The sequence below is a fragment of the Elephas maximus genome, chromosome X (assembly GCF_024166365.1).
Source record: "Elephas maximus indicus isolate mEleMax1 chromosome X, mEleMax1 primary haplotype, whole genome shotgun sequence".
Classification (NCBI taxonomy): Eukaryota; Metazoa; Chordata; class Mammalia; order Proboscidea; family Elephantidae; genus Elephas; species Elephas maximus.
This window is the reverse complement of record NC_064846.1, coordinates 79,768,016-79,795,833: the sequence shown is the minus strand read 5'-3', so window position 1 is coordinate 79,795,833 and position 27,818 is coordinate 79,768,016. Positions and strand designations below refer to the sequence as shown.

General features: G+C 37.6%; 1 protein-coding gene across 1 annotated transcript in view; it reads right to left on the bottom strand.

Moving 5' to 3' along the window:
• The window catches only part of POF1B (POF1B actin binding protein), a 110,120-nt gene that overhangs the window by 72,411 nt on the left and 9,891 nt on the right, over nucleotides 1–27,818 (bottom strand). Inside the window, exons 3-4 of the mRNA XM_049873282.1 lie at nucleotides 21,739–21,813; nucleotides 19,146–19,226 (exon numbers count right to left, since the gene is read on the bottom strand). Coding sequence (XP_049729239.1) covers nucleotides 19,146–19,226; nucleotides 21,739–21,813 — 156 coding nt within the window. The remainder of the gene's footprint in view (nucleotides 1–19,145; nucleotides 19,227–21,738; nucleotides 21,814–27,818) is intronic.

Below are 27,818 nucleotides of genomic sequence, written 5' to 3'. Positions count from 1 at the left end.
TTTAAGGGCTTATTATGCACAATGTACTCTGATAAATGTTCCAAGACATATAAACATGAATCTGATCCAGATCTCACCAGGAGTATTTAATATTCATCAAGGGTTAGTGAACTATGGCTAGTAGCCTGTCTTTGTACCTCAAGATGAGAATGGTTTTTAAAGGACTGTAACTAAAAATCAAAGACAGAAACTCTATATGGCCAGCAGATGCTAAAATATTTACTTTCTGTCCTTTTAAAAAAAAAAGCCAATTCCTGGTCTAGCTAATACATGAACGCAAACACCTATAGTACAAGTTAGAAAGTGATATGTGCTATAAGAGGTACAGAGAAAGAATTCATGGAATGGAGTTCAAAGGAGGAAAAGCCGAGTTCCATCTGGCGGTGCTCAGGTAGGCTACTTGAATCGGGTGGCATTTGAGAGAAAGGTAAGGTAGGATTTGGATATGAGGAAAGAAATTAGAGATGAAGAGACCCATTAAGAGATTATCCTAGTAATCAAGGATGGTACTTTTCAAAGATGAACCTGAGACATTGAACCTGAGATGTATGCTACATGGCCAATGGTGCCAAAAACAAAATTTAAAAAAGTTGGAATACATTGAGTTTTATGTACTCTTGATAAGAATCAGAAGCTGTGGTGACATAGTGGTTAAGTGCTGGGCTGTTAACCGAAAGGTCCGTGGTTGGAACCCACCAGCAGCTCCATGGTAGATGGAAGCTACCTGCCATATGGTAGAAAGATATGGCAGTCAGCTTCCATATTTACAGCCTTGGAAACTCTATGGGAGCAGTTCTACTCTGTCCTGTGGGGTTGCTATGAGTTGGAATTGACTAGATGGCAATGGATTTTGGTTTTGATAAGAATCTAGGTCTGATTCCTGTCTTTATTCCTTGTAACAGCAAAGTCTATAATACATATTAAGCCCTTAAACATATGTTAAATGATTGCAAAAACAACCAAAGAGATTCTTTTGTTAAAAAACGTGCTAGTGGGACATTCAGGTATAGATGTCTAGCACACAGTTGAAAACAGGTCTGGAACTGAGTAAGAAGATTTCAGAACCATCTGTTTAGAAGTGCTAGTTAAAATCATGCAATCACTGAAAAAGCGGGTGAAGGCCAAAGGTAAAACTAGACAAGTCTTAACAGTTAAGAGAATCAGAAGTGTAAAATGCCAGTAGAGAAGAGGAATTTTCAGGAAGCAGTAGGAAGTCAAGAGTATAAATGATTCAGAGAAGTCAACAAATAAGAATTACAAAGTGGACTGAATTTGGACTACTACAAATCCATTGGATTTGACAACTCAGATCAGTGGAAGTAGGTCTGATGGGAGAAAATGTTGGAGTCATACAGCATGGATTTCAGTTCTGCCTCCATCACGGACTTGCTATGTGAACTTAGTAAGCCATTTACCTTCTCTGAGGCTTAGTTTCCTTACCCCTAATCTGTCATTTGTAATGTACAAATGCCACTGGTTTTTAATAATACAGTAACATGCTATTTAAAAACCATACTGTATTTAAAACAATTTGTGAGAATCTTGTTAGAGTTTTTCTATGATATCAAGTTAAAAACATATAAAAGTGGGCTTACTGAGGGGCAAGGACTTCAACCATCTTTAATCCCCAAAAGTGAGTGAATAGATGCTTGAGTGAGAAAGGATACGATAAACCTAATCTTAAGGATATCAGTAAGCATCCTCTAAGAGGGGGAAAGTCCATTTAGCAAAAACATGAGATTTTCTCCTTTGCGAACTAAAGTTTATTATAAATGCTGAACCACTATTATTATTATTTTAAGAAGAAAAACGATTAAGACACTAGAAGTGTTGAGGTTGGAAACAGCCTCAACTTTTTCTCTAGAATGTGTACTTGGACTTATGAAATGACTTACCAGGAAAACAAAACAAAACAAAACTCAAATCTATAAAAAAAAAGTAAAACCAAATATGAATAAATCACTTGGAGTAAAACAGACCAGAAAAATATATTTAGTAAAAAGTTTTAGATTTCTAAACTAATAAGCTGCTTGGCACTTTTACTATTTTGGCAGCTTCTTTTTTTTCAATATGTGCATTTGAATTGATGCCAGATCCAACCTGAGGATTAACAGGTGTTTTCAAAGATGGCAGATCTTATAATTTTAATTGTTAGTTTTAGAACCCCTGGCAGGAGTTCTCACATCTAGCCAAGTATGTAATTCCCACTATCTACTGTTCCCAGGCCATGAAGCCTTGCTGGAGAAAATTGAAAGAAAGAGAAAGAGTTTGCTGATTTGGCTCAGTACAAATTCAAGATATCGAACTTCAAGTGGGCCCTCCAACCTGCATGGTTATATCTGTAGTCACCAAATCCTCTATAACAGTGGTTAAAAATCTTTTTAATTTTCCTTAAGCCCCTATGATCATGCCCCTCACTTTTTGGGAAAACCAAGGTAACCTATCCAATGATTTCTCTCTGTTTTCCTCCACACCTCAACAATTTTTCTCCAGTTTCTACTCCTTCCATCTCATTGTGGCAAAGATGTACTCTTTTTTCTGAAGTCAACTTCTATATCTGAACCTTATCCAGTTTATCACCTTTAGTCTTCCTTGTTGTTGGTTCTTTTCTTCTGACTACAACTCTCTCAGGTTTCCAATATTCTGTTTCCTCCTTTAGCTACCATCCCATCTCTTCTTCATTGACCAGTATCCTTTTCAGAGGAGTAATCTTCACTCATTACCTCCACTTCATCTTCATCCACTGGCCCAATAATCCCTTTCATCTAGATTTTGCCTCCATAAGCATACTGAAACTGCTTTTTCAAATACCACCATTGATATCTTAATAATCCAACCATATTCTGAAAGCTCACCTTCCCTATTTGCTTCAGTGACTCTATGGCCACATCTGTCTCTGACAATTCCTTTTCTAGTCAAAGTGGCTTCTTCCTGCTTTTCCCTTGCATTAGGAATTTCTCAAGGTTCTGATCTCAGTTCCCTTCATTATCTGTCAATGATCTCACTCACTTCCACAGATTCAATGATAACTTTTTTGTTTTAATAATAATAATATGTGTATTTATTGTATTTTTTATAAGCATATGTTTTTTTTTTCTTTTTTGGTATAAGATACTTTTTCTTTTTTATTGTACTTTAGATAAAAAAGAAAGGTTTACAAAACAAACTGGTTTCTCATTAAACAATTAGTAATCCTATTGTTTCGTAACACTGGTTGCCAACACCATGCCATGTCAACACTCTCCCCTTCTAGAACCTTGGGTTCCCTGTTACCAGCTTTCCCTTCCCCTCCTGCCTTCTCGCCCTTGCCCCTGGGCTGGTGTGCCCATTTAGTCTTGTTTTATGGGCCTGTCTAATCTTTGGCTAAAGGGCGAGCCTCAAGAATGACTTCATTACTGAGTTAAAAGGGTGTTTCGGAGCCTGGTCTTTTTTGTGTGTGTGTGAGTTAGAATTTTGTTCTATATTTTTCTCCAGCTCTGTCTGGGACCCTCTATTGTGATCCCTGTCAGAGCAGCCAGTGGTGGTAGCCAGGCACCATCTCGTTGTACCGGACTCAGTCTGGTGGAGGCCATGCACACCCATGTTCATTGCAGCATTGTGGTAGTTGTGGTCCATTAGTCCTTTGGGCTAATCTTTCCCTTATGTCCTTAGTTTTCTTCATTCTCCCTTGTTCCTGAAGGGGTGAGACCAGTGGGTTTTCTTAGATGACTGTTCATAGGCTTTTAAGACCCCAGACGCTACTCACCAAAGTAGAATGTAGAACATTTTCTTTATAAACTATGCTATGCCAGTTGAGCTAGATGTCCTCAGAGACCATCGTCCCCACAGCCCTCCACCCAGTAATTCAGTCCCTCAGGGAGTTTGACTGTATCTATGGAGCTTCCATGACCTTTCCTTGTACAAGTTGTGCTTGCTTCCCCAGTATTGTGTACTGTGTTACCTTCCCCCAAAGTTATCACTTATCTATTGTTTATTTAATGTTTTTCCATACCCATCCCTCCCCTCCCTCGTAACAAAGATTGTTTCTTTTTGTGTGTAAACCTTTTCATGAGTTTTTATAGTAGTGATCTCATACAATATTTGTCCTTTTGTGATTGACTTATGTCACTCAGCATAATGCCCTCCAGATTCATCCATATTGTGAGATGCTTAGCAGATTCATCCTTGTTCTTTATCGTTGCGTAGTTCTCCATTGTGTGTACGTATCATAGTTTGTTTACCCATTCATCTGTTGATGGGCATCTAGGTTGTTTCCATCTTGTTGCTATTGTGAATAATGATGCAGTGAACATGGGTGTGCGTATATCTATTTGTGTGACGGCTCTTATTTCTCTAGGATATATTTCTGGGAGTGGGATTGCTGGATCGTATGGTATTTCTATTTCTAGCTTTCTAAGGAAGTGCCATATCATTTTCCAAATGGTTACCATTTGCATCCCCACCAGCAGTACGTAAGAGTTCCAATCTCCCCGCGGCCTCTCCAACATTTGTTGTTTCCTGTTTTTTTTGGTTCCTGGCAGTAATGCTGGGGTGAGGTTGTACCTCATTATGGTTTTGATTTGCATTTCTCTAATGGCTAGTGATCGCAACCATTTCTTCATGTGTCTGTTAGCCTCTTGAATGTCTTCTTTGATGAAGTGTCTGTTCATTTCCTTTGCCCATTTTTTGATTGGATTATTTGTCTTTTTGTTGTAGAGGTGTTGGATTTTCTTGTAGATTTTAGAGATTAGGCCTTTGCCAGATTTGTCATAGCCAAAATTTTTTCCCAGTCTGTAAGCTCTCTTTTTACTCTCTTGGTGAAGTCTTTTGATGAACATAAGTTTTTAATTTTTAGAAGATCCCAGTTATCTAGCTTATCTCCTGGAGTTTGTGTGTTGTTAGTTATGGTTTGTATCCTGTTAATGCTGTGTATTAGGGTCTCTAGCTTTGATCCTATTTTTTTCTTCTATGATCTTTCTAGTTCTTGGTTTTATACTTAGGTCTTTGATTCATTTTGACTTAGTTTTTGTGTATTGTGTGAGTTATGGGTCCTGTGTGATTTTTTTGCAGGTGGACATCCAGTTTTGCCAGCACCATTTGTTAAAAAGGTTGTCTTTTCCCCATTTGATGGACTTTGGAGCCTTGTCAAAGGTCAGGTAACCGTAGGTGGATGGATTTACATCTGGGCTCTCAATTTTGTTCCATTGGTTTACGTGTTTGTCATTGTACCAGTACCAGGCTGTTTTTTTTTTTTTTTTAATAATTTTTACTGTGCTTTAAGTGAAAGTTTACAAATCAAGTCAGTCTCTCACACACAAACCCATATACACCTTGCTACACACTCCCAATTACTCTCCCCCTAATGAGACAGCCCCGCTCTCTTCCTCCACTCTCTCTTTTTGTGTCCATTTTGCCAGCTTCTAACCCCCTTCACCCTCTCATCTCGCCTCCAGGTGGGAGATGCCAACATAGTCTCAAGTGTTCACCTGATCCAAGAAGCTCGCTCCTCACCAGCATCTCTCTCCAATACCAGGCTGTTTTGACTACTGTAGCTGTATAGTAAGTTCTGAGTTCAGGTAGTGGGAGTCCTCCTACTTTATTCTTCAATAATGCTTTACTTATCTGGGGTCAATGATAACTTCTAAGGGAATAACTTCCATGTCTCTACGTCAAATGTGACCTTTCTCTTAGTCATTTTTAAATGTCTTTTGGGCATCTTCCCTTATATGCACTTCAACTGCTACTGGTTCAAATCTCACAAAGTCCCCCTTTCCCAAACCAGATTCTTCATCATAACTGCTTAATCATTTTAATTGGGCCACCATACTCCCAGTATCTCAGGCTAAAAAATTTGGAGTCATATTTGACTTTTCTTCTTCTTTTAACTCCCATATCCAGTAAGTTATCAAATTTTGTCAAAATCATCCCAAGAATATCTTTCAAAAAAGAAAACCAAACAAAAACAAAGAAAGTGACGAATTTGGAGTCAAAAGACATGAACAAATCACATTTATTTAAGATTCTTTGTTGTTGTTAGGTGCCATGGAGTCAATTTTGACTCATAGCGACCCTATAAGGTCTTTCTCCAGTGGAGCCACTGGGAGGATTTGAACCTTTGTCCTTTGATTAGCAGCTGAGAACTGAACGACCGCACTACCAGAGTTCCTATTTAAGCTTTAGTTTCCTCATTTGTAAAATGATGTTTGAATGATAATTCTAATAATGCCTTAAATACCACAATAAATCCTTCTTCTACTCTAGCAAGCAAATGTGCTATCTCCAGCCTCTGAATCCCAATTAGACTTCATCTATATTTCTATTTTGCCATCCATCATATACCATCGTTATTTTAGATATCTATCATTAGTCTCTCAGTTTGTTGCATTGTAGTGGCTTGCATGTTGCTATGATGCTGAAAGCTATACCACTGTTATTTCAAATACTAGCAGAGTCACCCATGGTGGACATGTTTCAGTGTAGCTTCCAGACTAAGACTAGAATAAAGTCCTGGTAATCTACTTCTGAAAATCAGTCAATGAAAGCTTTATGGGTTACAACAAAACATTGTCCAATTTACTTGCTTTGGACATGTCATCAGGAAGGATCAATTCCTAGAGAAGAACATCATGTTTGGTGAAGGAGAGGGCCACCGAAGGCAAGGGAGACCCTCAGTGAGATGGATTGCCACAATAGCTGCAATGATGGAGTCAAACATGCTGGTGATTATGAGGATGACACAAGACCATGCAATATTTCCTTCTGCTGTACATAGGTCCTCATGAGTCAGAGTTGACTCTATGGCAGCTATCATCATGATATCATCATCATTTGTAGGCATGTCTTATCTCCCTGAACTATAAGCTCCTTTGTTTCAGGAACTATGTCTTATTTCCTTGTTTCTACTAGAACACTATACAGTGCCCTCCCCATACCAGGAGCACAATAACTGAAAAATGAACAAAATGGATTAGTATCAATTGTAGATTCTGTCCCCTAATGGAAAGAAAAAGTATTTCCTTCAATTCTGGCTGAAGTTATAAGCCAGAATGGTTAAACCCTTTTGCTAAAATGAAAACAAATGGAGAACGTAGAAGATCAGGGAAAATAAAAAAGCTGAACAGAGAGTTACAGGGAATTATAATGAGAGGAGTGGATTAAGACGGGTTTAATTACAGGGAGGAGAAATGAAGATTATACAAACTGGGAGGTGAAAAAGAATAAAGTTGTCATTTAGAAGGCTCAGCTTATTATAAATATTATAATTAAACTAGAACCTTCTCTTGGGGGATTTAAAAGAGCAAACAAAAAGGAATATACTGCGATAAATAAAATGGGGACCATAGACAGGATTTTCAAGTTGCGTTGCAAAACCAGTTAGATTATTTTTGTTTATAAAGCATGCAACTTGACATTTGTTTTGCTTTCCATTAATGGAAAGAGTTAAAAGCTTTAAAATGACTCTTTTTTCCTCTACCCTCTGCTGGGTCTTCTGCCTGAGAAACCATTTGCTTATTTGTAGTTAAACAGAGCCATAATTGAGCTTTTTCAGGGACAGACTCAATGTCTCAAATATGCTGTGAACCTGCATGTTGTTGTTGTTAGCTGCTGTCGAGTCAGTTCCAACTCTTGGTGACCCCATGTACGATGGAATGAAAAACTGCCCAGCCTGCACCATCCTCACAATTGTTGTTACACTGGAGCCCATTGTTGCAGCCACTGTGTAAATCCACCTCGTTGAGGGTCTTTCTCTTCTTCACTAACCCGCTAATTTACCAAGGATGATATCCTTCTCCAGGGACTGGTCCCTCCTGATAACATGTCCAAAGTACGTCTGAAAAGGTCTTGCCATCTTGCTTATAAGGAGCATTCTGTCTGCACTTCTTCCAAGACAGATTTATTTGTTCTTCTGGCAGTCTGAGGCATATTCAATATTCTTCACCAACACCATGATTCAAAGGCATCAATTCTTCTTCCTTCTTCTTTATTCATTGTCCAGCTTTCACATGCATGTGAAGCCATTGAAAACACCATGGCTTCGGTCCAAAAACAAAAACCAAACCCACTGTGGTCAAGTCGACTCCGACTCATAACAGCCCTATAGGACAGAGTGGAACTGCCCCATACAATTTCCAAGGAGTGCTGGTGGACTCAAACTGCCAACCCTTTGGTTAGCAGCCGTAGCACTTAACCACTACACCGCCAGGGTTTCCTTGGGTTGTGTCAGGCACACCTTAATCCTGAAAGTGATCTTTGCTTTTAAACACTTTAAATAGGTCTTTTGCAGCACATTTGCCCAATGCAATGTGTCATTTGATTTCTTGACTGCTGCATCCATGGGTGTTGATTGTGGATCCAAGTAAAATAAAATCCTCAACAACTTCAAACTTCTCTCAATGTATTGTGATGTTGCTTACTGGTCCAGTTGTGAAGATTTGTGTTTTATTTATGTTGGGGTGTAATTCACACTGAAGGCTGTAGTCTTTGGCCCTCATCAATAAGTGCTTCAGGTCCTCTTCACATTCAGCGAGCAAGGTTGTGTTATCTGCATATCACTGGTTGTGGATGAGTCTTCCTCCAATCCTGATGCCCTGTTCTTCTTCATATAGTCCAGTTTCTCAGATGATTCCAGCTTCTTGGATTATTTGCTCAGCATACAGATTGAATAGGCATGGTGAAAGAATACGACCGTGACGCACACCTTTCCTGACTTCAAACCATCCAGTATTCCCTGGTTCCATTTAAACAACTGCTTCTTGGGCTGTGTACAGATTCCACACAAGCATAATTTAGTGTCCTGGAATTCCCATTCTTCAGAACATTATCTATAATTTGTTATGATCCACAGAATCGAATGCCTTTGGATAGTCAATAAAACACAAGTAAACACTTCTGGTATTCTCTGTTTTCGGCCAAGATCCATCTGACATCAGCAATGATATCCCTCATTTAACTTCTAGTTCTGAAGCCGGCTTGAACTTGTGGCAGTTCCCTATTCATGTACTGCAGCAATCACTTTTGAGTGATCTTCAGCAAAATTTTACTTGTGTGTTGTATTAATGATATTGTTCAATAGTTTTTGCATTCTGTTGGATCACCTTATTTTTGGAACGGGCACAAATATGAATCTCTTCCAGGTAGTTGTCTTCCAAATTTCTTGGCACAGACAAGTGAGCACTTCCAGCACTGCATCTGTTTTTTGAAACATCTCTGTTGGTATTCTGCCGATTCCTGGAGCCTTGTTTTTTGCCAGTGCCTGCAGTGCAGCTTGGACTTCTTCCTTCAGTACCGTTGGAGAGATCAAGAGATCATGTGCTACCTCCTGAAATGGTTGAATGCCAAAATATTCTTTTTGGTACAATGACTCTGTGTATTTCTTCCATCTTCTTTTGATGCTTCCTGTGTTGTTTAATATTTACCTTGTAGACTCCTTCAGTATTGCAACTCAAGGCTTGAATTTTCTCTTCAGTTCTTTTAGCTTGAGAAATGCTGTGAGTGTTCTTCCCTTTTGGTTTTCTACCTATCTCCAGATTTTTGCACTTTTCATTATAATACTTTTTCTTTTTGAGCCGCCCTTTGAAATCTTATGTTTAACTCTTTTAATTCATCATTTCTTCATTTTGCTTTAGGTACTCTGTGTTCAAGAACAACTTTTAGAGCCTCTTCTGACATCCATTTTGGTTTTTTCTTTCTTTCCTGTCTTTTAAATGACCTTTTGTTTTCTTCATGTGTGATGTTCTTGATGTCATTCCACAACTCATCTGGTCTTTGGTCATTAGTGTTTAATGAGTCAAAACTATTCTTGAGATGATCTCTAAGTTCAGGTGGAATATACTCAAGGTCATACTATGGCTCTCGTGGATTTACATACATACTTCTAATTTCACTCTTTGTAACTACATAGAAGGATATGTGAGTCTCTTGATCCTAATTTACCTCCAACATCAATTGCCTTTAATTTGAAAATGTCTCTCTTTCTCAGCTCTGAATTGCTCAATTTAAATCCTAACTCTGTCACTTAGTAACTGAATGCTTTGGGGCCAGTTAAGAACCTAATTTGCAAGAAGCTGGGACCTTGTTTTGTTTACTGCTCTATCCCCAGCTCTGGCACAAAGTAAATGATCAATAAATATTCATTGAATAAATGAATGAACTTCACTGTTCTTCTGTTTTCTCACCTTTTTAGGATTAAATGGGATAGAACATGTAAATCGTTTAGCATGGAAATAAACATCAATTGTTCCTTTTCCCCATTAATGAAAGAATAAGACTACATCCAAAGTCACATAAGAATCACTGGCAAAATAGGTTGGAATACAAATGATTTGATATTTAAAATCTCTCTCTGGATATATCCTAGGCAAGCATAGCAATTTTCACATTATTAAAAAAAGTACTACTTTTTTTTTTTAGAACTAATTCTTCGAAAGTCAGGATTATCAAGTGTGATAACAACCAAGTATGCATATTCCCCAGTTCTCATGAGAAAGAAAGAAAAAGAGAAAGAAGCAGGAAGAAAGGGAAATTGAAAGGTCATTGGTCTACCAAAAGCTGATTCTTTGAAAAGGCCAATGAAATTGATAAACCTCTAACCAGGCTAAGCAGGAAAAAAAGAGAGAAGACACAAATTACTAATATCACAAATGAAAAAAAGATCATCACAAATGATCCCATGGACATTAAAAGGAGCATAAAGGAATATTATGAAAAACTCTATGCTCCAAAATTTGATAACTTAGATGAAATGAATCAATTCCTTGAAAGACCAAAACAAACAACAAAAAAACAAAACACTGCCGTTGAGTCCTTGAAAGACATATCTACCAAAACACACACAGAGAAATTTATAACCTGAATAAGTTTATATCTATTAAAGAAATAGAATCAACAATTAAAAACTTTGCAAAACAGAAAGCACCAAGTCTACATGGTTTCACTGGTAAATTCAACCAAACATTTAAAGGAGAAATGATACCCATTCTTTACAATCTTTCAGGAAGTAGAAGAAGAGGGAACCCTCCCTAACTCATTCTATGAGCTCAATATTACCCGGATAACAAAACCAGACAAAGACATTACAAGGAAGGAAAATTACAGACCAATTTTTCTCATGTACACAGATGCAAAAATCCTCAACTTATTATTAGCAAGTCAAATTCAACAATGTGTAAAAAGAATTATACTTCACAACCAAGTATGCAAAGCTGGTTCAACATCTGAAAGTCAGTTCATGTAATCCGTCACATTAACAGACTAAATAAGAAAAAAATCATGATCATATCAATAGCTGAAGAAAAATCATTTGACAAAATCCAATATTCATTCCTGATTAAAAAAAAAACTCTCAAAAAACTAGAAATAGAGAGGAACTTGCTCAATTTCATAAAGGGCATCTACAAAATACCTTCAGTTAACATTATACTTAATGGTGAGAAACTGGATGCTTTCCTCTTACGATGGGATGTACACTCTCGCTACTCATATTCAACATCATACTGAAAGTCCTAGCTAATGCAAAAAGAAAAGATATACAGATTGGGAAAGAAGTAATAAAACTGTCTTTGTTCACAGATGATGTTGTTGTTAGGTGCTTTCAAGTCAGCTCTGACTTATAGCAAGCCCATGTATAACCAAAGAAAACGTTGTCTGATTCTAAGCCATTCTCATGATAGTAGACATGTTTGACCCCTTTGTGGCAGCTACTATGTCAATCCATCTCGGTGAGGGTCTGCCATTTTTTTTGCTGACCCCCTACCAAGGATGAGGTCCTTCTCCAGGGATTGTTCCCTCTTGATAACATGTCTAAAGTAAACAAGGTGTAGTCTCACCATCCTTGATTATAAGGAGTATTCTGGCTGTGCTTCCTCCAAGACAGATTTGTTAGTTCTTCTGGCAACCTGTGGTATATTCAACATTCTTTGCCAACGCCACAATTCCAATGTGTCAATTCTTTTTCACAGATTATATGACTATCTATATAGAAAATCTCAAAGAATCAGCAAGAATGCTGCTGGAACTAATAAGCAATTATAAGAAGGTTGTAGGATAAAAGGTTAATATGCAAAAGTCAAGTGAGCCCTGGTAGCACAGTGGTTAAGCACTTGGCTACTAAATGAAAGGTTGGCAGTTCGAACCCACCAGCAGCTCTGTGGAAGAAGGATGTGGCAGTCTGCTTCCATAAAGATTTACAGCCTTGAAACCCTGTGGGGCAGTTCTACTCTGTCTTGTAGGGTCGCTATGAGTTGGAATTGACTCAATGGGAAAAGGATGCAAAAGTCAATTGCTTTCCAGTATACCAGGAATGAACCATGGAATTTAAATAAAAACTCAAAACCATTTTAATTAGCACCTCCACCAAAAATACTTAGGTTTAAATCTAGCAAAATACGTACAAAGTCTACATGAAGAAAACTGCAAAACCCTAATGAAAGAAGTTAAAGAAGATCTAATAAATGGAAAGATAGTCCATGTTCATGGATAGGAAGACTTAATATTATTCAGATGTCAATTCTTCCCAACTTGATCTATAGATTCAACACAATCCCAATCATTATCACCCCAAAGTATGTTGTGAATATCAACAAAATTATTCTAAAGTTTATATGGAAACACAAAAGACCCAGAATAAACAACACAACACTGAAAAACAGAGTTGGAGGACTGACACTACTTGACTTCAAGACTTACAGTAAAGATACAGTGATCAAGACAGTGTAGAATTGGCAAAAAGAATAGACAAATAAGTCAATGGAACATTTGTATAGTCAACTGATCTTTGACAAAGTACAAAGGCAACTCAATGGAGAAACTATAATCTTTTCAACAAATGATGCTTGGAACAACTGGACATCCACAGGCAAAAAAAAGAACCTAGACGCTGACTTTTGGAGCCCTGGTGGTGTAGTGGTTAAGAGCTTGGCTGCTAACCAAAAGGTCGGCAGTTCAAATCCACCAGCTGCTCCTTGGAAACCCTATGGGGCAGTTCTACTCTGTCCTACAGTGTCACTATGAGTCAGAATCAACTCGATGGCAATGGGTTTTGGTTTTTAGCCACTGACTTTACACCTTTCAAAAAATATTACCTCAAAGTGAATCTTAGATTTAAACAGAAAACACAAACTACACAATTTCTGGAAGATAACATAGGAGAAAATCTAGGTGACCTTGGCCTTGATGATGACTTTGTAGATACAACACAAAAAGCACAATCCACAAAAGAGAAAGAAAAAAAAGCTTAACTTCATTAAAAGCTAAAACTTCTGCTCTGTGAAAGCACTGCTAAGAGAATGAAAAGACAAGCCACAGACTGGGAGAAAATATTTGCAAAGCATATATCTGATAAGGGATTTGTATACAAAATATACAAAGAACTCTTAAAACTAACAATAAGAAAACAAATAACTCAATTACATAATGAGCAAAAGATCTGAACAGACACCTCACCAAAGAAGATATAGAGATAGCAAGTGAGCATATGAAAAAATGTTCGTCATTATATGTCGTTGGGGAATTATAAATTAAACAGCAATCAGATACCACTACACACCTATTAGAAAGGTTAAGATTGAACACTGACAACACCAAATGCTGGCACACATTTGGTGAATGAATTCTCATTCATTGCTAGAGGGAAAGGAAAATGATGCAACTGCTTTGGTAGACTGGCAGTTTCTTACAAAGCTAAACATAGGCTTGCCATATGATCCAGCAACTGTGCTCCTAGATATTTACCCAAATGAGTTGAAAACTTATATTCACACAAAACCTTCCCATGAATATTTATAGTAGCTTTATTCATAATTGTCAAAAGTTGTTCTTCAATAGGTGAGTGGATAAACTGTGCTGCATCTATCCAATGGAGTATTAGTCAGCAATAAAAAAGTAATGTGCTATCAAGCTATGGAAAGAAATGGAGGAACCCTAAATGCATATTGAATTTAAGGTTCCTCCGTATCTTTTTTATGAAAGACCTGAAGAAAGTGAAAAGACACGAAAGAAGTGAAAGAAGCCAGCCTGGAAAAGCTACATACTGAATGATTCTAACTATATGACATTCAGGAAAAGGCAAAACAGCACAGACAGTAGAAAGATTAGTGGTGTCAGGGGTTCAGGGGGAGAGAGGAATAGGTGGAACACAGCGGATTTTTAGGGCAGTGAAACTACTCGGTATGATACTGTAATGGTAGGTACATGACATCATGCATTTGTCAAAACCCAGAAAACTACACAAGACAAAGAATAAACTGTAATGTAAATTATGGACTTGCGTTAATAATTATGTATCAGTATTGGTTCATTCATTGTAGCAAATGTACCACACTAATGCAAGATGGAGGAGCCCTGGTAGTGCAATGGTTAAGCACTCGGCTGCTAACCAAAAGGTCAGCAGTTTGAATCCGCCAACAGTTCGCAGGAGAAAAGACCTGGCAATCCGCTCCCATAAAGGTTACAGTGTAGGAAACCCTATGGGGAAGTTCTACTCTGTTATACAGGGTCACTATGAGTCAAATCGACTCGAGGGCACGCTACCACATCAGTGCAAAAGGTTAATAATAGGAAAAACTGTATGTGGAGAGGGAGGGGGTATATGTGAACTCTGTATACTTTCTGCTCAATTTTTCTGTAAACTTAAAACTGCTCTAAAAAATAAAGTCCATTAATTAAAAAAAAAGTGATTGTTCAAATGATAGAAAGATGACACTCTCCTCTCCCAGGATCTTGACATCCCTGCCTTCCTAACTTTTCAGATTTGTTGCTTAAGCATATATGATTCTGCAAAAAAAGGATTAGCTGCTTTAGCTATAATCACACTCTTTCCATATTTACATGGCTGTGTGAAATCGCAAGCAAATGTCCGAAGCAATCACCCTCCACTCAGAGCCTGCATGCCCATAAGTTCACGCACACTCACATATCTGCACTTAGCAGCCTGCCTAGCTAAGGAGGTAAGAGAAAATGATTTTCAAATACATAAAAGAAAAGTAAGAGGGGAAACACATATAGGTAGAAAAATAGTGTGTCCTCCCTCACCTACCCCCATCTAGAATAGTAGCAAGTGTGTTATCCTAATTTAACCGTTTTCTTTCCACAGCTGAAGCAAATTATTTTATTTTGTAGAGGAAGGGAGGATTGTTTCCTGCAATAGTTAAAAGACATAAAATAAAGGGGAAAAACAATTGCTGTATTCCTATCTGGAGAATACCGCTTCTAGTTGTGAAACTGGTGTCCTTATAGCCTCATATAAACTTGTTGCAGCTAAAGAAAAGTGGATGCACGTGCTCAATTGCGTGTGTGTGTTGAAGAAGGTTTATTACTATGGGAAAACAGTTTTTTTTTCTCCTCAAATGGAAACAGAGAATAATATCCTTGCTTATAAAATATAAAGTTGTATATGTTTATAGAATATATAATAATGTAATTTTTTAAACTGCTCATTGCCAGGCACAAAAAAATTCACACACCGTAGGCAACAAAGGCATGGAGACACTTTTGAACTTTTGACTTTTAATTTTCTTCTTTCCAGCCCATATCTCATTGGCAAATCTAAATGGATTAGATAAAGACTCCAAACCCTGAAGTAAGGGCTGACAGACTTTTTATGTGAAGTCTATAAAAGAACTTTGCTCTTCTTTTCTTTGGTTCAAAGTGCACAAAAATCCTACGTAACACAAGGGTGGGGCTATAGAACTAGAAAAACTTTGTAACCCATGAAATGCCATACTGTTTGAATTGTTGCATCTCTGTATCAGAATATATGGGTGCACAGTTTTCAGGAATTACAAATGACATTTTTTGATACTGTTGTTGTTGTTAGATGCTGCCAATGGGTTCCGACTCACAGCAACCCTATGTACAACAGAACGAAACACTTCCTGACCCTGTGCCATCCTTACAGTCATTGTTATGCATGACTCCATTGTTGCAGCCACTGTGTCAATCCATCTCGTTGAGGGGCTTGCTCTTTTTTGCTGACCCTTTACTTTACCAAGCATGATGTCCTTCTATAGGGACTGGTCCCTCCTGATAACATGTCTGAAGTAAGCAGACTATCCTCGCTTCAAAGGAGCACTCTGGTTATACTTCCTCCAAGACAGATTTGTTCATTCTTCTGAAAGTTCATGGTATATATTCAATATTCTTCACCAACACCATAATTTAAAGGCATAAATTCTTCTTTGATCTTCCTCATTCATTGTCCAGCTTTTGTGTTCATATGAGGTGATTGAAAATACCATGGCTAGAGTCAGGCACACCTTAGTCCTCAAAGTGACATCTTTGCTTTTGAACACTTTAAAGACGTCTTTCACAGCAGATTTGTCCAATGCAATACATTGTTTGATTTCTTGACTGCTGCTTCCATGGGCATTGATTATGGATCCAAGTTGAATGAAATCCTTGGCAACTTCAATATTTTCCCCATTTATCATGATGTTGCTCATTGGTCCAGTTGTGAGAATTTTTGTTTTATGTTGATGTGCAATCCAAATTAAGGCTGAAGTCTTTAATCTTCATCAGTTAAGTGCTTCAAGTCCTCTCACTTCCAGCAAGCAAAGTTGTGCATCTGCATAATGCTGGTTGTTAATAAGTCTTCGCCCAATTTTGATGCTGCCTTCTTCTTCATATAGTGCAGATTCTTGGATTACTTGCTCAGCATACAGATCTAATAAGTATGGTGGAAGGATACAACCATGATGCACACCTGTCCTGACTTTAAACCATGCCACATTCCCTTGTTCTGTTCGAACAACTGCCTCTTGGTCTACGTACAGGTTCCACATGAGCACAATTAAGTGTCCTGGAATTCCCATTCTTCACAATGTTGTCCATGATTTGTTGTAATGCATACAGTCGAATGCCTTTGAATAGTCAATAAAAGACAAGTATACGTCTTTCTGGTATTCTCCGCTTTCAGCCAATATCCACCTAACATCAGCAATGATATCCCTCATTCCATGTCCTCTTCTGAATCCAGCTTGAATTTCTGGCAGTTCCCTGTCAATGCACTGCTGCAATGGCTTTTGAATTGATCTTCAGCAAAATTTTACTTGACTGTTATGTTAATGATATTGTTTGATAATTTCTGCATTCTGTTGGATCACCTTTCTTTGGAATGGGCACAACTATGGATCTCTTCCAATTGGTTGGCCAGGTAGCTGTCTTCCAAATTTCTTGGCGTAGACAAGGGACCACCTCCAGGGCTACATCTGTTTGTTGAAACATCTCAGTTGGTATTCCATCAATTCCTGGAGCCTTGTTTTCTGCCAATGCCTTCAGTGCAGCTTGGACTTCTTCCTACAATACCATCGGTTCTTGATCATATGCTACCTCCTGAAAGGGTTGAATGACGAACAAATCTTTTTGGCAGAGTGACTCCATGTATTCCTTTCATCTTCTTTTGATGCTTCCTGCGTTGTTTACTATTTTCCCCATAGAATCCTTCATTATTGCAACTCGAGGTTTAAATTTTCTGTTCAACTTTTTCAGCTTGAGAAATGCTGAATGTGTTCTTTCTTCCCTTTTGTTTTTCTAACTCCAGGTCTTTGCATATTTCATTATAATACTTTGTGTTCTCAAGAGGCCCTTTGAAATCTGCTGTTCAGTTCTTTCACTTCATCATTTCTTCCTTTCACTTTAGCTGCTCTATGTTCAAGAGCAAAGTTTCAGAGTCTCTTCTGACATCCGTCTTGGTCTTTTTTTTCTTTCCTGTCTTTTTAATGATCTCTTGCTTTCTTCATGTATGATGTCCTTGATGTCATTCCACAACTCATCTGGTCTTCTGTCATTAGTGTTAATGTGTCAAACTTATTGTAGAGATGGTCTGTAGATTAAGGTAGGATAGATTCAAGGTCGTATTTTGGCTCTTGTGTACTTGCTACAATTTACTTCAGGTTCAACTTGAACTTGCATATGAGCAATTGGTGGCCTGTTCTGCAGTTGGACCCTGGCCTTGTTCTGACTGATGATATTCTGCTTCTCCATTGTCTCTTTCCACAGATGTAGTAGATCTGATTCCCGTGTATTCCATCTGGCAAGCCCACATGTATAGTCACCACTTATGTTGTTGAAAAAATGTATTTGCAATGAATAAATAGTTGGTCTTGCAAAATTCTATCATGCAATCTCCGGCGTCATTTCTATCACCAAGGCCATATTTTCCAACCACTGATTCTTCTTCTTTGTTTACAACTTCCAAATTTCCAACCACTAGTAATTATCAATGCATCTTGATTGCATGTTTGATCAATTTTAAACTGCAGAAGTTGGTAAAAATCTTTAATTCCTTCATCTTTGGTCTTAGCAGTTGAGTCGTAAATTTTAATAATAGTTGGATTAACTGGTCTTCCTTGTAGAGGTATGGATATTATTCTATCGCCAGTAGCATTGTACTTCAGGATAGATCGTGAAATGTTCTTTTTGACAATGAGCAGGACACCATTCCTCTTCAATTCGTCATTCCCCGCATAGTAGACCAAATGATTGTCTGATTCAAAATGGCCAATACCAGTCCATTTCAACTCACCAATGCCTAGGATATTGATCTTTATGCATCCCATTTCATTTTTGATGACTCCCAATTATTTAGATTCATGCTTCGTACATTCCACGTTCCAATTTTTAATGGATGTTTGCAGCTGTTTCTTATGAAAGCTTGACTCTATCCACATCATTAAGGTCCATTCTATTTTGAGGAGTCAGCTCTTCCCCAGTCATATTCTGGGTACCTTCCAACCTTAGGGGCTCATCTTCCAGCACTAGATCAGACAATGTTCTGCTGCTATTCATAAGGCTTTCACTGATCAGTTTTTTCAGAAGTAAACCACCAGGTCCTTTTTCCTAGTCTGCCTTAGACTGGAGGCTCCTCTGAAACTTGTCCACCATGAGTGACCCTTCCTGGTATTTGAAATACCGGTGGCATAGTTTCCAGCCTCACAACAACATGCAAGGCACCACAGTACAACAAACTGACAGACGAATGGTGGCTTTTTTTATATTAAAAAATATATATAATTTTTTTTTATATTAGTGATGAGAAATTCACTATATTTTAATGGAAAGAAAGTCCAACAATCTGATTTTAAGAATCTGATAACTGATTCACCTTTCTTGTTGAAGCTATCTACTTATAAGGACTTATAGGTTGGGAAAAAGGTTTGCAAGACATGTCTTACCTGTTCAGGATTTTGTACTATGTATCTCCTAATGGTGGTCTGTGGATATGTAGTGACTTTCACCGTTGGAGACTGGACTTCCTGTAAAGAAAAGATAAAAGCTGCATATAATCATAGTCGTTTAGTGATCCTGGAGCCATCAATAATAATAAAAAATTTTTTTTTTAGGGAGCATTTATCAGAGTTAGTTTAGAGTCATTTGCATGAATGATGATATGTAAATTTATTATTTAGTTAATTTCAATCGCAGAAAGAAATACGAAAGCATGTGTTGGTGTGTTCAGCACTGTGATAGGCACTTCAATTATACTCGTTTCATGGCGACTCATCTCACTTTCCAAATTCTAGTTGATGAGCTCTTCAAAATATTTGTGATTGTAAATGTCCCCACATGATTAGAAGAAAATGTAGCTCAATATTCATTAATTTTATCTTAGGTTTTGAATGGACATCCTGTGCAAAAAAGAAAAAGAAAGGCGTCAGAAAGAGAAGAAATGTATGTGCATGTGTGTGTGTTGTGTGTTTACATAAACATTTGAAACTTCAATGTGTTGGTGGGAGAGGGCCTTGAATAGCATTTAAAGGGAGACAAAACACAAAACAAAGTCATTTGTAAACTTTTGATGGAGCGAAGAGTCAACATCATTAACATAGAGTTCTTACACAATATGAAAGACATGTCCACACGAATAGAAAAATCAGGAAACAGAATGAAGAATTTACAAAAAAAGAAAGGTAGATGGTTAATAAGTTTGAGAAAATATATTCAGCCAATTCAACCAAAGTAGGAATCAAATACACATAACAAAAGAATAACTGTAAAACTGGTAAATTAAAAAAAAAAAGCTAATGCTGATGAGGGTACAGTAGGAGGAGGGCTCTGATATGGACAGAGTAATATTAAATAATCATTCATGGACTGAAATGTGTAGCCATTAAAATAATGTTCTCAAATAGTACAAATTTACATGAGAAAAAGGCTCACAATATTACATAAGGTTAAGTGAGAAAATCAGGTTATAGAACTACATTTATGGTGTGATCCAAATTTTGTATTTGAATGGAAGAAAACAAACAAAAAATGCTGTAGTAGTATCTCTGGGTGAGGAAAGGAATAATGCATGATTTTTGTGTTTCTTCTTTATCCCAGTACCCAGTGCTGTTGAGTCGATTCCGACTCATTCTTCTTTATATTCTTTTATAATTGCAAAAACTTCTACGATAAACCTGTATTTTTATTATCGGAAATAACACATATGGCACAGCTAATTTTACAGTCTCTCATTATGAAAAAGAACTTAGTGCAATTTTCTGACTGTGATTTAATCGGACTGACTTTTCTGAGGTAATCCTTATCTTAGTGGTCCTGGCTTGCTCAATTTCTAACTCAATTGTAGCATTTATCCCACTGTCCTATGGTTTGTTGTGTATGTGACCCATGCTAGTCTGTGAGTTACTTGAGAGTAGAGACTGAGTCTAATTCATCTTTGTATAATATTTGGCACATACGAGGCACTCAGTAAATGTTTGCTGAAAAAAATGCATTACTTTAGCCGACCATGACTAGCTCTAGGCTAGGCTGAACTGGGAAGTGGTAATCTTTGATAATCTTATTATTTGTACTGCATAATTTCACGTGTTCCTTACTGTGCCCAAGGTCTACCCATTGCTGTGTAGTTGATTCCAACTCATTGTGACCCTATAGGACAGGGTAGAATTGCCCCATAAGGTTTCCAAGGAGTAGCTGGTGGATTCTAACTGCCGACCTTTTGGTTAGCAGCCAAGCTCTTAACTACTGCTCTACCAGGGCTCCATCCAAGCTTTAGAGACCACTTTTTGCTCATTTGTCCTCTCACTGTCCAAGCTCACACCTTGGCACCTCATCTGGGCTTGCTTGTTTTCCTTAGAAGAGCATCCCTGTCCCTCTTATTCTCCAAATCCCACACCCTTTACAATCTCCTCCTATGACCCCAAATTTAGGGTGTTTTATGCTTTATTTTCTTAGGACTTACTTTTTTTGTATATGTCAACTAGCTAATTAAAACACCTATTTATTAATATGGTATTGAATTATTATCATAGATACATTTTAAAGGCACAATGCCTACACTCAAGAATAATCTTAAAAGTGGAGTTATTAGACTTAGAGTAAAGGAGATATGATTTCTTGTGTGCCTTTTGAATCATACACCTAAGAAAATGGCTAGTTCTTACCCTATAAGTTATTCCTCTGAAATTAAACTTACAGCGATATCACTCACAAAATCAGAGCTTCATCAGTCCAAGATCTAGGTGCTTTATTCATACTCAGGTCAAGGATCTTTACATCCATACTCACTAGGAGATCTTTGGCCAAAATAAGCGGCCCTCAAAATAAAAGCAATCAAATTGAGTAGGCAACGAAATTAAAATATCTCATTTGCAGCACTTGTTTCACATACCTCTAATGAGCTTATTCTCATGTGTGAGAACCTTCTTTCTTGCCGTATGGTCCTGACGTTTTGTGAATGTGTAAAGTCTTATGAGGGACTAAACGTTTAAACCTATGAGCAAGACTTACACAAAAAGAATCAAATCCCATAACTTCTTTTACCTGATCAGTATTTTGGGTTATATGTAGAGTGCTTGGGGCACAGGTAGATACTTTCAGAGTTGGGGAATGGAGTTCCTGTTGAAAGAAACAAAAGGAGATTCAGAAATTGTTACTAAGCAGTGTCATTTGAAAGTCTTAAGAAGTTCTTTAGGTATTATTTCCTTTGTTTTATCAGGAAAATGAGCATTGTTAAGCACTTTGACGATGGTCATCTTCCCAAGCATTTTACTGAATTTACTTTGTCAGCGTTGCAAGTAACCAAATGATAAAATATTTCCAGAGTTCCTTCATAGCAATACCTTCTTGTACTTTTAGGTTGAGTTCATTTCATTTGTTGTAGGACTCTTGCTGATACGCACTTCAATGATATTATATGTCTGCATTTCATAAGTGGCAAAATTATCAAGCAAAAATTTACATGTGAAAATTCTCAAACGAAAATAGGAAGTTACCTTTGAAAACTCAACTAAGACTATTGCGCTTGGACTACTTCAAGCTGATTCTTAATTATGATTTGTCTGATCTGTTTCGAGTTCAATGTTGAAGTGTAAGCTATGCCATTAAAAAAAATCCAAAGAAGTGAAAGAATAGAATTTTAAATAGTAATTAGGGAAAATGATCACTTTACTTATTATACTGACATTCTTCATATTTTTTCCCCAATCAGCAAAAGCTGCATAAAGGGTTGATGGAATTACTCAATCACACCATAACTTACTATAATTTATGGTCAACTGACACAACTTCAGGACACTTTCCCTCAATGATAAAAATATTTTTCTCTTATAGCAAGAAGGCTATTAAAACTCAGAATCATAGACTTACAAGAGAAACACTGACAGACTCACACAAGTAGAGCCGTAATGTAGGTGTAATGTGCTGTTCTTAAAACAAGACTATGCATTCACTCAAATTCAGACGTTCCGCAAGCTGTGTTGTTTCTGTTGTTTTTCTTTTGGTTGAACGTGTCAACATTTTCATTTTCTTTTTGCCCCCTCAGTGTTACATCAACAGCGATGCTGCAGTCTTACTGTATCAAGGCAGCCTTTGAATATGTTCTCAGATTTCCTGTGGGTTGTTGTAGTTGGTGTGCCAGTGAGTTAATTCTGACACAAAGCCACCCTCTAGGACAGAGCAGAATTGCCCCCCTAGGGTTTCCTAGGCTGTCATCTTTATGGGAGCAGATGACCAGGTCTTTTCTCCCATGGAGCTACTGGTGGGTTCCAACTGCTGACCTTTGTGGTTAGCAGCTGAGCACTTAACCTTTGCTCCACCAGGTCTCCTTTTCTTGTGAGTGGCTGAGTCGAATTACTCAGGCAAATGCAGAGAATGAAAGATTGTGCCAAACAGATACCTGTTCTTCAGTTTAGAAAAATAGTTACAAATACAACCAAGTGCAAATGGGGGCCCACAAATCCAAGGGAAGCAGATTCAGGAAGACAAGAAAAGAAAGGAGTACTTTTTAAATTATGCAAGTAGTACATGAACACATTCTTAATATAAAAATGCGTATACAGATAAAAGACCTCCCGTTGACCATCCTCCTTCCATCCAAACTCCTTTCCCAGAAGTAACCATTATTTCAGTTAGGGTTATCTTTGTGTCTTTACACACACACACACACACACACACAGAGGAATATGCATCGCTTTTATTGTTCTACAATTTAAGCCAAACGATATCTCTTGTATTATAGATATATCTTAACTCATTATTTTAAAGTGACAGTGTGCCTTAATGTTTGTTTAAAGCATTTTTATCCATTTCCCTACTGATCAACATTTAAATTGTTTGCAGGTTTTCACTATGCCACAACAAGCACTCCTATGCAATATGAATGTTTCTCTAGAATAGATACAAAGAAATGGGATTGTGAGGGTATAAAGTATGTGCTTTATACATTTTAACAGATACTGTCCAATTGATTTCCAAATTGGCTATGCCAATTACACACCCACCAGCAATGTGTGAAAGTACTCCTGATTGGAGGGTGCTTTTTCTACAACCTTTTGGTCTGTTTAGGCTGGACTAGGGATACTAAGATCATCCTGAGGAAAGAGTTTGTGCACAGTGCCTGGCACCTAGTAGGTGTTCTAGAAATGGTAGTTGTCCCCCCTTCACTTTACTGAATTCAAATCTGATAACACCAGCAAATGAAACAGAATGAACCTTACTACCCAAGTAGACTAGCTTTTAAGATAAAATATTGTACTGTGATGTTTAATAAACTTGCAGAAATTAACCCAAACAGGGATAAGACACACACATAAATATCTTACACATATCTTTTAGTCATTTATTAGAGTAATATAAACAGTTGCCATCTAGGTGATTCCGACTCATGGAGGCCCCATGTGTTTCAGAGTAGAATTGTATTCCATAGGGTTTCAATGGCTGTAATCTTTTGGAAGTAGATCTCCAGGCCTTTCTTCCGAGGTACCTCTGGGTGTATTTGAACCACCAACCTTTTGGTTAGTAGCCAAGCACTTAACCATTTGCACCACCCAGGGACTCCATGGTAGTCTATACACTCCGGAGACTTCAGTGGAAGTCTACAGAAGTAGATAGGATGGTGTGAGTAAAAGTCCAAAATGGACAATACCTTGATGGAAGGTACTTTCAGTGGTATCTAATTTTAGGTAGGATTGCAGCAAGTCATCCCCCAAATAGCCATTGTCTGTTACATAGGAAGTGACAAAAATGTGAATGAATGACGAAAATGTCTTAGTTTTAAGGGCATCCCAGGAGTGAGAACACAAACCTTCCTCTTAGTAACCTATACGAAACCAAAAAAACTGTTGCCATGAGTCAATTCTGACTCATAGAATTCCTATAGGACAGAGGAGAACTGCCCCATGGGGTTTTCAAGGAGCAACTGGTGGATTCAAACTGCTGACTTTTTGGTAAGCAACCATAGATTTTAACCACTGCTTTTAGACACCTATATCGGTGTTTAATTCTCAGTGTCACTCATCTGCATATAACATATCTATATCCCTCATGAGAACCCTGGAGGTACAGTGGTTAAAGCACTTGGCCGCTAACCAAAAGGCCGGCGGTTCAAACCTACCAGCCGCTCCAAGGGAGAAAGATGTGGCAGTTTGCTTCCTTAAAGATTTATACACTTGGAAACCCTATGTGGCAGTTGTACTCTGTCCTATAGGGTCGCTATAAGTTGGAATTGATTCCATGGCAGTGGGTTTGGTGTTTGTTTGTTTGTTTGTTTGTTTATATCCTTCATGTTAAAATCATTAAATTCAACTGAGCAGTTACATCCTTTTTGTGTATGCCCTCTGTGCCACAGCCTCACATTCCTGATGGCCAAATAATTGAAGGTGGGGGTTTCATGGTACAACGGAAAGGATACTGGGGACCTGGAATCAGGAGCCTTGGGTTCTAGTCCTAGTTCTACTACCAGCCAGCTGTATGATATTGGACAACTCATGTCACCTTCAGTTTCCTCATATGAGAAATGGGATGTGGGTGTGGATTAAAGACCTTTTTTAAGTTCCATTCTATCTCTGACATTCTTTGTATCTGGAAGCTCATTCCCAACTTATTTTTCCATCGAGATGAAACAATTTTCAATCCTTTAAACTTGTCAATCTTGTTCTCCATTGATGATGGTGATGACAACTAACACCTATTAAGAGGTTTCTCTGCCAAGCATTTTACACAAATCATCCTATTTAACACTCACAATAATCCCACGAGGAAGGTACTACTATAATCCCATTTTACAGATGCATAAACCTAGACAAGGATAGGTTAAGTAACTAGCTGAAGGTCACACAACAATAAGCAAGGGTGCTAGAATTCCAACTCAGGTAGCCTGACCCTAGAGCTCATGTCCGTAATCACTATACTTTGCCACATCTATAGCTTGCCTCATTATATTTTCTATGTTTTTCAAGTTGTGGAACTTAATTATAAAGAGGTTAGGCTCGTGCTTATATCAGGAGGCTAGATATTTGCCTTTTTTTATTATTTACTGCAGAAGCAACATTTGGACCCCTGCAAACGAGAGCCATTTAAAAGTGATTACATCAGAGAACAGTTCTGATTAAATAATTTTAAGCTTCTACAAATTCAACAGGAGTTGTTTATATATTTACAGAGTGTAGTCATAGGCCGTCAAGCTCAATAAAACATTGCATTTTTATGTAATTCTCATATCACCTAAGCCCTTCAATTTTGCAAGACCCTGGCTTTTCTGATCAAACATTCAGCTTATTATTGTATCATTTATTCCTGTGACTCAGATTTGCTAAATACATAAATACCATCCTGTTGGCAACTTTCTTTAGATAGAGTTCTGATAAGAAAGAATTTTGATTATAATTAGGTGGGTTCAGATCTAGTGTAAAATCTCAGCCTGTTTTTCTGCACTGCCTAAAGTAATGATTTTCCACTTTGGGAAAGTTGTAACAGCCCTCCTCTGCCTCCTCCTCCTTTTGAAAAGTGCCATATGGAATTACCAATTTTAAGATAAGTGGATCAAAATCAGTTTGCTGTTTTGGGATAATTTCACTATACCCCTTGAGATAATTGGGCATATCTTACAAAAAAAAAAAAAAAAAAAAAGACCAAATCTGTTGCCATCAAGTCAATTCCAGCTTATGGCAACCCTCTAGGACAGAGTAGAACTGCCCCATAGGGTCTCCAAGGTGGATTCGAACTGTTGACCTTTGGGTTAGCAGCTTGAGCTCTTAATCATTAAAAAAAAAAAAAAAGCAAACCCATTGTCGTCCAGTCAATTTCAACTCATAGCAACCCTATAAGACAGAGTAGAGCTGCCACATAGAGTTTCCAAGGAGTGCCTGGTGGATTCGAACTGCTAACCTTTTGATTAGCAGCCATAGCTCTTAACCACTACCCAGTCCCAGTGCCGTCGAGTTGATTCTGACTCATAGCAACTTAAAATAAATAAATAAATAAATAAATAAAAACCATTAGGATACCCTAAATCAAAGCTGGGAAACTGGTTTCCCTAGGGAATTCACTATTCTTAAAAATGTATTTTATTTCCAACTGTTTGTTAAAATAGCTATGCTTTTTCAGAGATGATAAATGAGATGAGGTACAAATGGCCCCAATCTCTTAGCTATTTACCTCAGTGAGAATGCTTCTGAATAGCTCAGGACAATGAAGAAAGGAAAGCAGGCACTAGAGAGGTGTTTGGCTTCTTCAGGTACAAGCGAAACCTTAAAAACTTAAGATAGACCCTGAATTTCAGGATTTTTCTCAGGAAACATTAGAATGAGAAAAATATAATAAGGGTAATCATCAGATAATTTGGTGAAACTATGTGTTGATATAAAAAAATGTATATATATATATATTTGTAGTGGAAATATCAAGAGTTGGTTTCTAAACCCAGGGAATTCATTAACTACTTATGCTAACTTAGGCAAGTTATTTTAAGTTATTTGAGCCTCAGTTTTTTATTTGAACAAGAGACAAATAATATACAATGTAATATATTGTCTTTATTTTTACACTGTGCAATTTGTACAGTGGAGGCCCCCCCCCAATGACTTTTCTACTTGCCTTTTGCACTGAGCCACCAGGGCTCCTTTGGAGTGCTAGTGAGTAAACCAACAAATGTATGTGAGTTTTGAAGAATAAAAAGCACCATCTATTAATATAAAAAAAGAAAAATTTTTACTAATATAAGGCATTAATTTCACTGGATTTGTTGTGTACGTGACTTGTACTTTATTTAACACTTATTATGTAACTGGTATCGAGGGAGATATAAGGGATAGATAAATTTTTTTTTTCATGAAGCTTATAATCCGATAGGGGAGGAAAAATATGATTATAAATAACACTGAAGTAGACTATCATAAAAGCCATAAGGAAATTATTATGGGAGTTTCCAGAATTGAGAGATAACTTCAACCTGGGACAATCAGAGATTTCAGGACAAGGTTACACTTGAGGAAGGTGTTGAAAAACTGATACATTTCAACATGTCTAGTTTGGTGGTGGGGAAAGATAGGCAGGGGCGTTTAAGGTGTAAGACCAGCATAAGCAAAAGGCATAACTGTGGAAAATTGGGGTTTATATTCAGAAAA